This window comes from Ciconia boyciana, chromosome 2 (genome assembly GCF_034638445.1).
Source record: "Ciconia boyciana chromosome 2, ASM3463844v1, whole genome shotgun sequence".
Classification (NCBI taxonomy): Eukaryota; Metazoa; Chordata; class Aves; order Ciconiiformes; family Ciconiidae; genus Ciconia; species Ciconia boyciana.
This window is the reverse complement of record NC_132935.1, coordinates 13,165,001-13,179,110: the sequence shown is the minus strand read 5'-3', so window position 1 is coordinate 13,179,110 and position 14,110 is coordinate 13,165,001. Positions and strand designations below refer to the sequence as shown.

Genomic DNA, 14,110 nt, shown 5'->3' with positions numbered 1-14,110 from the left:
AACCAAGCAGGTTAACAGCGGTATTTTAAGCTTGGATCTGTTCCCAACCAGTGCCAGCCCACGCATGGTTGCACTGGTGTATGGGGGAAGCAGCCAAGGTGAGGGATAACCTTTTCGAGGCACAAGCACCTGCGTCTTAAAGCTCGCGTACAGGTACAACGCGCGTAAGGCCCCGACGCTCCCGCCGCTTGCTGCTGGTGCAGTGACTGAACGCGCTGGCTACGAAGCACAGGCCTCAACCCCGCTTACAGCGGCTTATTAAAACCGACAGACATAACCTCGCCGCGCTCCCCCGCCGCCTGACGAAGCGGGGGAAGGTAGCAGGCGACCGAAGCTCTCCTCCCCCGGGCGGGAAGCCGGCTGCCGGCTCCCTCCAGGCCACCGCCCGCCGCCGCTGAGGAGCCGCCCGGCTGCCGCCCCGCGCACGCGCAGCTGCACACACACCCCCCCCCCCCCCCGCCACCGGCCGTAGTATTCCGAGGCGACCGCCGCCCCTCTCCCCCCCCCGCCGGAACTGATGTTGCCGGCGCTTCCGGGGGCGTAACGCGGAAGCGGCGGCGGGCGGGAGGTGGCTGCGGCGGCGGGCCGAGGGCAGAGCGGCCTCTGGGCTGGAGCGCCTCCCAGCGGCGGGGCCCCGCGGCGCGGCTGCGCCTCCTCGCCATGAACATCGACGTGGAGTTCCACATTCGCCACAACTACCCCTGGGGCCGGCTGCCAGCCAGCGTCAAGCAGGTGCCGGTGGGCGGGCGGGGTCCGGGCTGCCGAGCTCTCGACTCGGGGAAGCGGAGGGCGGGAGGGCGCCAGGCGGGGTGCGGGGAGACGTGGGGACTCAGCCTTGCCTGCCCCGGGCGAAGGCAGGCGGCCCTGGCCGCGGGGGCCGTGGGGCGCCGGCGTGGGGGGAAGGCATGTGGCTGTGGGGAGAGGGGGCGTGAGGGCGGGTGTGGTGGGGCTTTCTGTGGGGAGAGGGCGGTATGAGGAGGGTGCAGGGTCTGCACGTGAAGAGGGGGAGGCGGGGGGGTGCACGGCCCGTCTGCGGGGAGGGGGATGTGTGTGTGGGGGTGTCTCTGTGAGGAGAATGGGGTATGAGGGCGGTGTGGGGTCTGTACGTGAGGGGTGGGGGATATATGTGTGTGTTCGTGGGGGCCTCTGTGAGGAGAGGGGGGCGTACGGGTGGTTTGGGGTCTCTGTGGGCAGAGGGGGATGCGGGTTTGTGGGGTGCTCTCTCAGCTTGTGCAGACCAGGACCAGCTGAGGCGGGTATCCCTCATGCAAGCCCTGTATAGGCTGAGGTGAACCAGGACTGGTGTCAGCGGAGACTTGTGCAGCCCTCCGTTTCGGTAGCCAGGGAACTGTTGCAGTGAGAGGCTTGTGGAAAAGAAAACCTCATGAAATTTTGATTTGCTGGATTTAATGGGCCTCTGATAGCAGGGGGAGGTATTGTGTCAAGTTGAGAGGAGGTTCTTGTCTCCGAAGTCTTATGCTGCTTGAAAGCAGATGCTGAAAAACAATTCCTGCTTTTGCACAAAGGAAGGATGGAGAGGATGAGTAGTGGCTGCGGGCCCCGAGTTCCTTGCGTTTGAGATTTTGGGAGCTGTGAGAGGGACATGAATGATGATTTCTCTTTATCTGCCCAGCTGAGTGCTGTACTGTTGGCTATGTGATTCTGGGTAGAAAACATACTAGTATTTAATGCATTATTTTCTTTAATGTAACTTCTGGAATACTGTGTTGTTTACTTTAGTGTTAGAATAGTCCTTTAATATTTTTGTACTTTGAGCAAATACTTGGATCCCTCTTTGGTTATTTAATAAATTATAGACCCTGTCTGTGATATCAGGTGTTTCTTTTCTAATACCTGATTCTGCAGGATGTGTGCAACTTACTTGTTTATCCCACATATGCAGTAAAGTACCTTTTTATCTAAGGATCTTTTTTAGTATGAGCATCAATGAGGGAACCAGGGGGGAGGGGGGGAATGAACAGATCACTTGTTGCAGATGCAGAGTAGAAGAATTTTGAAGATGAAGAACATGAAGAATTTTGAGGGGACAGTTTTTGAAATAAGGCGTTTAAAGCATCAACCAAAGTTCTCTTTTTATTGTCTTTCATGATAGTCAAGTAATGTGCTGTGCTTTACGCCTTAATCTTGTGACTGAAGATCACTTGATTGCCTTACTTGTGTGAAGCTACAACTTGAGCTATTTCATTATTTATTTTTTACATTATAAGCTTCTTAGGTGCAGCAGTTGAAGCTTCACATGTCATTCACCATGCTTGGTTTATGCTACACTAATTCTGGGCAATTCTTCAAGGCTGCAAGATGCTGAACGCTTGGTAAAATGCTTGATACTTCATGCCATCTAAAAGAAGGTTTAAAACCTTTGATTTGAGAATTAGATGCTTCCTTTTTTATCAGAATGGTACTAGGAAAAAAAAATCTAAAGATTATTGCTTAAATCTGCATCCCATGTAGAGAGACCTATTTAACTAAAGACACTTTTGATCTTGTACAGAGACTGGAGATAGTATCACTGTATTGAACTGGGGGACTCCCTGAGTAATGTCAACTGCCTTCATATGTTTCCTCCTAAGACACTTTGCAGTGGTTTAACTAAAAGGGGTTTTGTGCATGTCAGCTAAAAGACCTTTATGTTTTTAAGGGTCTTGGAAACTCTCAGAGGGAATATGAAAGGCAGGTTGTACTCTACAGCATCCGCAATCAGTTACGATACCGGAATAACTTAGGTGAGTAAAGAAGCTAAGTAACTTCTAACTGCTGACGGATACTTCTGTGTGGAAGCTTGTCTTTACTGTAAAACTGCAAGAACTAGCCCTGTTCAAAGGTCCCTCCTTCCCTGAAAATAAATACTTCTAAATGATAAAACACCAAGAAAAGTCATGACTTTTGAATGCATTTGGCAGCTTTTGTAGTGAAGCGCTCTTTCAGGTTACTGAGTTGGCAGGTGGAACTGAATTCCTGCTGTAGTTATGCCGTCCTTTTCCAAGAAATTAAAGAGATGTTAACAGAGGATTTGACTAATAAAATAAAGCCTGTCACTAGATGAGATGCAGGCAGTGGCCCTGACTCACATGAGCTATTGGCTATGACTTGTTTGCAGACTTTCAATTTATTTTGCATTGACTGCATCCATTCATCCTCCCAAAGCAGATAACAGTTTCACTAATTAAAAGATAATTTTCTACAGCCTCCATGAGTTCTGTCTCAATGGGCCACTTCCTGGTAACCTGTAAAATAAATCTACTCTGTTCTAATGTCATCCTTAAAGGCTCTGAGAGTACTTGTATCATATGTAGAAATACTTGGATGCTGAATGCCCTGCATTACTCCTTTGTTTTTTGTTTTCTGTCAATTACCGTTATGCTATTTTTAATCCTTTTGTTGTAACACTTTTTTTTTGTAAATTGAACTTCACAGAACAGCGTAACGTTTTTTTTATCCCCTTGTAGTTAAGCATGTCAAGAAAGACGAACGTAAATATTATGAAGATCTGTTAAAATACAGTCGAGATCATCTCATGTTGTACCCTTATCATTTGTCTGACATAATGGTAAAAGGTCTGAGAGTAACACCTTTTTCATATTACACGGGCATAATGGAGGTGAGTACAGAACTATGGCGAGAATATGTTGTTTTCTGTCCTAGAGATGTTGGTGATGGCCCTGTAATACATACGAGGCGGTGTCATGTAGTTTGTTCGCTTTTGGGTAGGGTTAGCTAACAAGTGAGGACAAGGTAAGGAAGCTTTCTAGAGAGCTACCTGTACCTGCATTTTTTTCCCTTCTGCCCCCATAAGCCTTTCAAGAGCTGGACTTTGTCATGTGGAACAGGGTGGGACTTGCTCTGAGGCCAGTCTTTCTCTTTTGATATTTGAGATTGTGACTCTTCACTTCAAACTGTAAAACCAATAGCTCATTCTGTTAGATTAATAAAACAAAGAGATTTTCCATTTTTAAAATCCAGTACATTTGAACAATTATTTTCTTTTTTGTTCTCTTTCAAAAAATGACACTTAACCATATTAGAAGCTTTTCCAAAGGCTTGAAGCAGATCCTTTTCTATGAGAACAAAGATGGTTCTGTTTTCTGTCAGCACTCTGGCAACCTTTTATTTTCATTGGATATCAGAAGTGCTTTTTTTAGTTTGAGTATAGTGACTGCAGACATAATGGATTAGTTGTTAGCTTATTCTGTTATTACTGTTAGCAATTCCGTGTGCTGTGGGGTTTTTTTTTTGTGAAGACAGATACAGGATTTTATCTTTATTATTCTGTCAATCAGTATTTTTCTTTGTAAAGCTTACATTAAACAAGTATCTTTTAATGTATTTAACTTATTGTGTACTGATTAATCAAGTAATTGGCAAGTTTGATAAGGTACTGACTTTAATAGATTTGTTTTAATTTCATTTTGTTCTTAAAAAAAAAAAAGGCAGGTAGAATTTCGGACCTGCTTCTCTGAAATGACGACTTTCTTGTTGCAACTAAGTTTTCTTGTCTTTTTAAGGATATAATGAACAGTGAAAAAAGCTATGATTCATTACCCAACTTCACTGCCGCTGACTGTAAGTATTATCTAGTTGTGTTACTGCTTTCAATGAGTTGGAAATAAGGAGCTTCTGAAAACGGTTTTGCAGGCATCTGTTTGCTTGAACATAAGTGTGTGAATGAAGGTGTAGAAGCATTTAAATAGTGTTATCAAGGAGCCTGTGCTCTCCATACAGAGTTCTGTCCGTATGGTCAGCACTGGAATTGGGATAGTTTGAGTACAAATAGGCATGATGCAAAACCTTGTGCAGCTTCTTGTATTGTCCTTGCTTGTATTGCATTCCTGGTTGCTTGGACTTCTGGGTGGAAAGTCTTACTGGCTGTTGTGCGTTAGCAATCTGAGCTGCTGGTCCCTTCCTAGTGTGTTTTTTGGCATGTGTTGGGCAGAAAGCTTTGGGAAGACACCGAAAGGCTGTTAACACTCCTGTGAATTAGCATCAGTGTGGATCAAGGAATGATGTACCAGAAAAGAGAGAAGAGAATCTGGTATTTTATGACACTCCTGGATGTGCCAGGTGTTTTATCCTGCTTTCTGTTAGACTGTTGTGGGTATGGGATGGTGAGATTAGGAAAGCAAAAACATTCAACTTGGTGGAGGAGAACAGAGTAAGAGCAATAGCCTACTGATAAGTCTTATAGAGGAAGATGCAAACTGCTGGCATAGGGAGGGTGTTAATCAAACCTGCCACTGAGAAGTTATTCATAGATAAAGACTTAATTCCTCACCTTCAGTATGAATTTATATAGTTCTCTTTAAGGATAGTGTGTAGTCAGGTGAGGAGTAGCCTGCAGCTTTTGAAAACAGTTGGGTTTTTCTGGTGTGTTTTTTTTCTTGTTTTAAAATGATATTGTCAGTTAACTGTACTAATTTGCCTCTATGTAATGTTCACACTGGGAAAACAGGTCAGGAAAAACTTTTTTATTCAGTGCCACATAGCTTGTTGGAAATCTAGTGTTACTCTGGAGTATGAAGAGAGGAAAGGCTTCCCTGTTTGTTTTTCCTAGCAATTCTGTTATTTTAGTAGCAGCTGCAGGTCAGTTGCTGAGGTATAATTAAGTTAAACATCTTTATTAACATCTTATCATAAAAACTAGTGTCAGACTAGAAAGTTGGAATTAACTTGTATTCTGTCTCAATTTTAAAATTAATGAGTACTTTTCCAGTATCTGTTCATGGTTGAAGGCTAGAGATTATAGAATTAAATTCTGATTCAGTTTAACTCAACTAGATCTTAATCATCTTTCTTAGAGGCTTATGTGGCCTTTTGTGCTCTAATTCTTAGTTCTAATGCAGTGCGTGGTGTGGGATTTATTAGGGGGAAGAAAAACTATTGACCAAAATCTGGTATAACTTTAGTCCTGTTAATTTGAAGCATAGTTATTACACGTTGATATGAGTGTAGGAGAGAAAGGGGTTGGATTATTCCCTGCTACCTCGTGACTTGAGAGATATGGGGTTATTTTTTAACCTGTACGGAGTAAATGAATGGGGATGGATTCTGGTTTTAGATGCACGTGGTTATCTGTCAAATTAATTTAAAACTGAATTTAGCTCCTATAACTATCCTTTTATTTTGGGAAGAAGGAGTAATTAAAAATATTTTTATAGAAGTAGGTCTGATTCTTTGAAGAATGTTTTTTGTATCTTCAGCTTAAACCTGTCTTAAGAGAAATAAAACCTTACTTATTTTTCAGGTCTAAGACTTCTTGGTATAGGAAGAAACCAGTATATAGATCTAATGAACCAATGTAGGTCTTCAAAAGTAAGTTTGTCTTTAATTTCCTTTCCCTTTCCTTTCCCACTCCCTCCCCCCATATTATTTCATAGGAAATGAAGAATGGAATAATTTCATGGATCTGGTTAGTTTAATAGTATGGCTAATTGAATGCGACATAGTGTATTGCTAATTATATTGTGTTTCCTGAAGTTAATAAAGAGCTTTTTAATTTAAAATCGAAGTATACTAAAGAAAAAGATATTCAGTGCCTAGGTCCTTCCGCCTTCCCACCCCGACCGTATATTTTTCAGAGCTGTATTTACTCTTTGGCACCTGATAACTAATGTGTCCTGGCCAGTATAAACATGGAATAATGATACTGATTCTGGAAGAATTATTCCATGTTTCTATGGGTGCAGTTGAGATTAGAGTTTATTCTGGGACAGTCCTCCAACTAGGTGTAAATTTTTGTAGTATGTATATCTCCGAGACAACGGTAATGATTCTGAACAGGCATCCTTGCATGTGAACTGCACATGTGGAAAACACTGTAATTACTGTTGATAAAAGTAGGCCCTTTAGTTTGCAACAGTTCCTTTTTTCAGGAAACTCATAAGTGCTCTTGCAGTAGCTTCACAGTGCTCCTTCAACCAAAAGTGTACTTACCAAAATATGAAGTTGATAAGTGTGAACCAAAAAGTAATGGCCATATAATGGAAAGAAGCTATTTAGGCCTATAAATAAACAGTATCTTCTAGTTTTTCTTTCTTGGACTGAAATTCACTGTACTTTTTTAGCACTATGCTTACTGAGAATGTGGGGTACTTCATCTTTTAAAGTAAATAAAATATACTCCTAAATTTTTTTAAGATCATTGAACTTTAAAATACCCCATTTGTATAATTTGTTTGCTGTGCTCTCTTACCTGTTCACATTAGAAAATGCTATAAATAGTTAAAATTTGGACTCGATCCTAATGTTTTGAATAGTGTGGTTTTTAATTAGTGACACATACAATATGGATGAAAATATGGGTTTATGGGAAGACTTAACAGTATCAGAGGTAAATAATTTTTTTTCCTTCGCATTTTCACATGATTTGAGAGAGGAGGGAAGCTTTTACTAAATAACAGATATTTGTGTGTGTCCAGTCTGTGAATATGATGTACTTAAAAATGGATGCTTATAAAAATCAGTTTATATAAAAGTAAATGGCTGTCTGCACACGTGAAGTGCTCCTTATTACTATCTCAAATGGACTGTACCACTGCAGAAATTTTTCAGAAGGAAAACTGCTCATGATCTGTTACCTGTGAAACCTGTGGAGATTGCTATAGAAGCTTGGTGGGTCGTGCAGTCTGGCTACATCACTGAGGATGACATTAAGGTATTTTAGTATGGGTTGCACCTCTAATTTTGGTTGAATACTGATAGTCCCTGAAAACAGGGGCTTCCCTTTGTGTAGAATACACAAAGATTATGTTGCAGGTTTATAACAACTCTTTTAGTTCCAATCTCTATTTCCATAATGGAAATGGAGATGTTTTCTTTGTTGACATATTCTGCCCTCTCCCTCCTTTGTCCTTTCTGTACTATGTACAGTGCTGAGGTGGTTTTGCATCAACCAATCTGTGGTAACTAACATGTGTGATAACGTGCTTTGTTGGGAACAAGCAACAAAATACATTTTCTTAAATTTCATATTTAAGCCCTGACAGCTCAGTTTTGACTGAATCTTCACTTTCAGTATAATTAGAGTCAGAATGTTAGGGGACCTAATTTGATATGTGTTTTCATTGTTTCTGCTCCTCGTGTCTTTTTATTTTTTTAATTGTTTGCACATTAAAAACTTGTGAGCTGATTTAATGTTTCATCCGCATTCTCACAGTTTCTTTTCACAGTCAGCTAGTCATAAGATCTGGATTTAATTCCTTCTTTGTCTTTTGTTTAGATTGGAACATATTTAAAGCAGTGATGGAATCTTTTGTTGGCTACTATTTGGAATATCTTAGGTGGTGGCTACTTATATTCTGACATCCCATCAACCCAGAATAGTTAACCTGAAGCACATTACTTTGATATTATAACAGACCTCTTTCTAGAATGGTTCCAGTTGTGTGGTTAAACACCGAGTTTGGAAGTTTTAAAGAGCAAACCTATTATACTGTGGACTTCACTTGCCAAATACCTGTGCAATTAAGTACCATTCCTAAAGCATCCATAATTTTGTGCAGGGACAAGAGTAAAAATTTTTAAGACTTTAACAGGAACTGCAGTGAATTCTTCAGTGTAAATATTTTGATTAAGAACATGGGATACTTCCTATATTCTTACATTACTTATGACTGATTTGAGGCTGAAATGTTTGGGGGTTTTTTTGAGTGGTATTAAGTAAGTTGTATAGACTCATTTCTACAAAAGACTAACGTGATTTCTTTTACCTAGATTTGTACTACATCGGAGAAGTCTGCTATTGATAAGATAATTGATTCGGGTCCTCAGCTTGCTGGTTCATTAGACTTCAATGTAGTTCACAGTAAGTTTTTAATGAACATTCCTTTTCTGTTTGTAGATCTTGCTCAGTAAATTCTGAGAGTAGTGTCTAAAAACTACGAATAAAATGGGATGTAGACAGCTGAAGCATAAGAGGAGGTGGAGGAAAATACTCAAGAGCTTGTACAGACTGCAGTCTAGATCTTTTAAAGGGTTTAACAGTGAGCCCTTAGCAGCTGTTGCTCTGTTATTATTTGATTCAACAAATTATTTAATTAGAAACTGTCAGTAAAGATTGTGGGGGAGGGTAGATGAGGACAAGAGAAACTAAGATGAAAAATGTCAGAGTTAGTAATCCTGGGTGGTAAAACTTCACTCCTTGCTTTTCAAAGAAGGACAGTTTTTGTGATTTTTGTACTGTTTGAACACCATAAAAATGGGGCTTCAATCTAAGAGGCTGTCTTGTTTCTCAGAGGTCTGCAACTCTTACTGAAAAATGGTGTGCACATGTCTCCCTGTTTTAGTGTAACAAGTATTAGATTTAGACAAATCATATTAGGCAAGGGAGTACAAGTTCACTGACAAACTCCTTCTTGAGAAGTTGGTCTGTAAATGCTTGGCTTACTACAAGCAATCGAACCTGTGCACTGTACTTTTCTTAAGAGATTGAGGCAGAATTTCACTGCCTGTTACTGAAGCAGAACAAAACAATAAAAACAAAAGTGAAATAGGTGAAATTCAAGCTCTGGAGTGGATCTGAAACAGTATAGGGCTTAAGAAAATTTTAATTCAGGAAACACTTAATGATCTTTCTCTATACGTGGCCTGGTGTTGCTTGCGGAGAGGGTTACAGCTCAGGTTTAGTAGGTTTAGAAGGATCTAACATACCTTGCTACCCTAATTCATGGGTAGAGAAAGAATGTACAGATGTTAATATAATGGACTGCCAGTAGGATGGGATTTTATGGGGAAAGAGGACTGTTTAGTCCAAACTATGATGCTATCAATACATTTCAGGTACAGTAAGAATGTATCAGCTGTGAGAGCTGAATCTGAAGGAGAGACAGTGAAAAGCACCCTTAGCATGTTGGTGGCTTGTAATGTCATCCTGATCCATTAAAGCTGGTTTCTTGGTACACATCAGTTTGCATAGCTGAGTACGTGTCACTGCCCATGCTGAACAGCAGTTGTATCAGCATGAATTCAGGTTAGTTGTTGGTGTACTGCAGGCATTTTATTTAAGATTTGACTGGGGGTAGTAATTTTACTATATATACTATAGATATATACCTATATACATGCACACTACAGCTGGACTGAGCTGTGTGTGTATATACATCCTGACAATTTTGCTTCACGTGTTTAGTAACACTTCGCCTGAGGGTTGTTGGCACACTTCCTCCCTGATGTAATGAATATGATGTAGATAGAGTGATCTTGGGTAACATCAAAGGAACCACTGACAATAAATTGGGCTTATTTTATACTGTATAGTTTAGCTTTATGCTTTACTATTAGAATTCAGCTGTTACAAACCTTATACTTTAAAGACAATAATGCAGAAATGTTTTGCCCTTCCTTAAAAACTTCTCCCTGGCTTATGTACTCTGCAGAACTCAGTTGAGATGCTTAGTGCTCAAATAAGTCTCATGTGGGGAAAGTGTCATTTAAAATCTACCATGTTATTGTCCTTATTGTATGCAATGTGCCTCTGTATCTGCTGCAGTTTTGCTGACACCTGGTGTTGAACTGCCCCAGCATTTATTTTTACAGTTGTGTAAAAAAGACTTTCAGTGAAGATGTGTGGGAAGGACATGTGAGGACCATCAGAACTGATGTGATTTAGTTTATATCCTTGCTACAGTGTGTGACTTCTAGCCTGAGTTAGGGCAGGACCAAAATGCAGCCAGCATCCTCAACTGACAAAACTAATTCAGGATGAAAAAACCCACTTGACAGTACAGTGATGATGGTGAAAACTAAGTTAACATTTAGGCAGGGACGTACTCATCTTTGTCAAATGTAGCTGCTTCAATCTGTGGGCATTCTGCTATGCTGAATGTACGTGTAGAAAGTACTTGTAGAGCTCCAAGTGTACTGCATCAGACTGCAAGTAAAGACTTCTATATTAGGGTTACACCTGTTTAATATTAGATGTGGTTTATTGATCCATGCATTGCAAAGTAATATTCTACTGTGGAGGCTATTAGGAAAAGTTACTTTAAATTCTGAATGGGCTGATGAGGAAGTCTACTTTGTATCATTAGCACTCTGGAAAATGCTTTTTCTAAAATGATATGCTTTTATTTATAAAGGTTTGTATAACAAAGGATTTATTTACCTTGATGTACCAATATCTGATGACAGCTGTATAGCAGGTAAGTAAATATTTAATGGTATTATACCTATGTTTTCTTGGATTAATTTCGGTTATCCTGTAGTTGTCTGTCTTGGAAGCTGCTTGTCTGTGTGCATGAGTTTGCTTAAACAAAACAGTTGAGCTATGAAAATTCTTCCTGACTGAATGTTTTCAACCCTATTAAAACATTGTTTTTATTGTATATAGGATTTATTTCAACTTGAATTCTTAGGTTATTTTGTATACTTATTTAGGTAACATGAGATTCTTTTAAAGGTTCATGGCATGAATCAATAAGTACCCTCCTATATGTCTGTAATGAAAAGAAAGAATAGCATAGAGAAACGTAGTTGCCTTGCCAGGATTTTTGACTCCTATTTTCTAGACAGATGCAACATTTTTGTGGATATCGGTTCCATCCTTCATGGTCTTGTCATCTCAATTATAGTCATGCGCTGAGTCTGGCGACTACGTAGGAGCTTAAACTAGCACAGCTTATGGCTGCCCTTTGAACAACTCATTATGCTGTGCTAGGTCTCAGGGGTTTCCAAGTTCAGTATAATCTGCAAAGACATAAATCATTTGGAACCTGGCCATGCAGAAGTACCTCTCATTGCTGTAGTAGAGATCAGTTAAGTGGAAGTCCTCTAAATACAAGAGACTTACTGCTCAAATAATAGCTTTGGGAGTCTCAGCTCTGGATCGTGTGGGTGGGGTGGGTTTTTTGTGTCCCACTGCAATCAGAGCCATGATTTAATCTCCATCCACATTACAAAATCATTTTATGGGCTGGGTGACTGGAAATTATCTGTAGTGGATGAGCTGGAGACTGCAAGGCTATGATATGAGGTAGAGTGGCTTTAGTTTTTATAAGAAAACACATTGACAACCATTACTTTTCTTAATGAGTGGGAGAATTGTAAATACTGTGTATGCTATCTTTAGACTTTCATTCTTTGTGACTGGGAAATCCTCAGAATTACAGGTACCATGGAAACTAAATAAGTGTAAATTTATTTCTCTGGTTTTATGCAGTTTCGGTTTAATAAAGAAAGTTACCAAATTGTAATTTTGCAAGTAACTCTTCTTTTCAGTGCCACCACTTGAAGGTTTTGTGATGAACAGAGTGCAAGGTGATTACTTTGAAACACTCCTGTACAAGATATTTGTTTCAATAGATGAACACACTAATGTGGCAGAGGTAAGTAAAACTTACCCTGTGTCAGGCAGATAGGAAAACTTGGAAGGGCCCAAAGCACAGTGCTGAAAATACTTAAGGCAGAGATATGGGTCAATATCAAGTGATTTTATTCAGAGGTATTGCAAGACTTAAGATCCAACCTGTTTCTTTAATCTTGAATGTAACTTTTATAAGCTTGAAGGAGTACCTTCAATTCAGTGAAACAATTCTATCAGCTGGGATTAATTTATACAGTGGTGACTAATATAGGCTGTTTTATATGGGCTAGAACTGGAACAGAGTCTGTTTTTCCCACTGTCCTAATGAGATTGGTTCTGTTTTGCTAGTGTGAAATAAAAAAAATTAAAATCTTTTTCTTTGGCAGTGAAAACATGCGGGGTGTTGGCTTAAAGTAGGACTGTAACTTTTGCGTAAATATTTATAACTTTAATATGAGAAATATGTTTTCATAAGGTCTTATTCTCAAAACTTGGTGAATAAGCACCTGAAAAATACCCATTAAATATATCCAGGATTTTTTCTCCTCTTTGCGTGTCTTCTGATACACATGATTAACCTAGAAATTATGCAGTGGAAGATAGCCTCATATTTCTTTTGCATGCTTTCAAGTGGGACAGTTATGAGACTTCATCCCCCTTTTTTTCACCACTTTTGATGAAGACAAAATTGCTCCTACTGGTACAGGCTGGGTTTAAAAATAAAGAAAACCAACAAAAAGATGCTGAACCCCACAAGTGGTGAATTACCCTGCATTGTTAATACTGTATTGTTGATTCTTCTTTCTTTCTTTTTTTTTTTAGCTTGCAAATGTCCTAGAGATTGACTTGTCTTTAGTAAAGGTATGCGTGTATAATGCATCTGTTGAACTTGATGTGGAAAGTTCACTGTCTTGCAACCTGATTTCATATAGCAGTTCCTTATTACTTGTATGTGTGTTTCTCCAGAATGCTGTGTCCATGTATTGTCGGTTAGGCTTTGCTCATAAAAAAGGCCAAGTAATAAACCTGGATAACCTTCATCCATCATGGAAGAATGTTCCTTCGGTAAACAAACTGAAGTAAGTATCTCCATTTTTTCACAAGGCTTATTTTTCTCATTGAAGAGAAAGCTAGAAACAAAATCTGACTGTAAAGCTATTGGTTGCTTTCTTTGACTTCTACAACAACTGATCTCACTTGGCTTTCTAATGTATATAATGGCAAGAATACTTGATCTTCTTTTTAATCTGAGGATAAGGGGTGGTAATTTACCCTGTAAGTTCAATGTACTACTTTTATTGCCTAGTTTGCTCACTTTTGAAGCAGACAAGTGTGCATTTGCTTTAAACTCCTGGGGCCAGAAATAACAGCAGTTACTGTGCTAGTTACAGAAACAATGTCTCTTGGCACTGCTGTCAGTGAATATGTACATAAAGTTTGCTTGCTTGCTGTCAGGTACCATTGCAGTTCTGTCATTGACACTCTGACATATATGTGTATCTAAATCAAATCCTGGGAAAGCGATGTTAATACCAGTCAAAAAAGGGTTCTCCAAGTTGGAGTGCCAAGTTGCATTAATTAAGAATTGTCAGGCACTTTTAGTTCAACATCTATTAAGCCATTTAAAACAACTGCTATGCCTGAATTTTCTTTAATGCTAATTCAGACTGTGAGAACAAAGTGAATTAGATTTTTTTTTGTTGTTGTTGGATTCTTCTTCAACAATGGTGGTTTGATTTTTTCAGATCTCTTTTTCAAAATCTGGTATTTTCAACCCCCAAATAAACTTTTCTGCTG

The 14,110-nt window shown here is 39.7% G+C and overlaps 1 protein-coding gene across 2 annotated transcripts in view; it reads left to right on the top strand.

Moving 5' to 3' along the window:
- The first annotated feature begins 547 nt into the window (after positions 1–547).
- FAM91A1 (family with sequence similarity 91 member A1) overlaps positions 548–14,110 on the top strand; it is a 28,472-nt gene continuing 14,909 nt past the window's right edge. For both annotated transcript variants that reach the window (XM_072851928.1, XM_072851927.1), the window contains exons 1-11: positions 548–732; positions 2,660–2,744; positions 3,468–3,619; positions 4,524–4,581; positions 6,260–6,327; positions 7,556–7,669; positions 8,728–8,818; positions 11,091–11,153; positions 12,229–12,335; positions 13,136–13,174; positions 13,280–13,392. In XM_072851928.1, the coding sequence (XP_072708029.1) occupies positions 661–732; positions 2,660–2,744; positions 3,468–3,619; positions 4,524–4,581; positions 6,260–6,327; positions 7,556–7,669; positions 8,728–8,818; positions 11,091–11,153; positions 12,229–12,335; positions 13,136–13,174; positions 13,280–13,392 (962 nt within the window). In that variant the 5' untranslated portion in view covers positions 548–660. The remainder of the gene's footprint in view (positions 733–2,659; positions 2,745–3,467; positions 3,620–4,523; positions 4,582–6,259; positions 6,328–7,555; positions 7,670–8,727; positions 8,819–11,090; positions 11,154–12,228; positions 12,336–13,135; positions 13,175–13,279; positions 13,393–14,110) is intronic.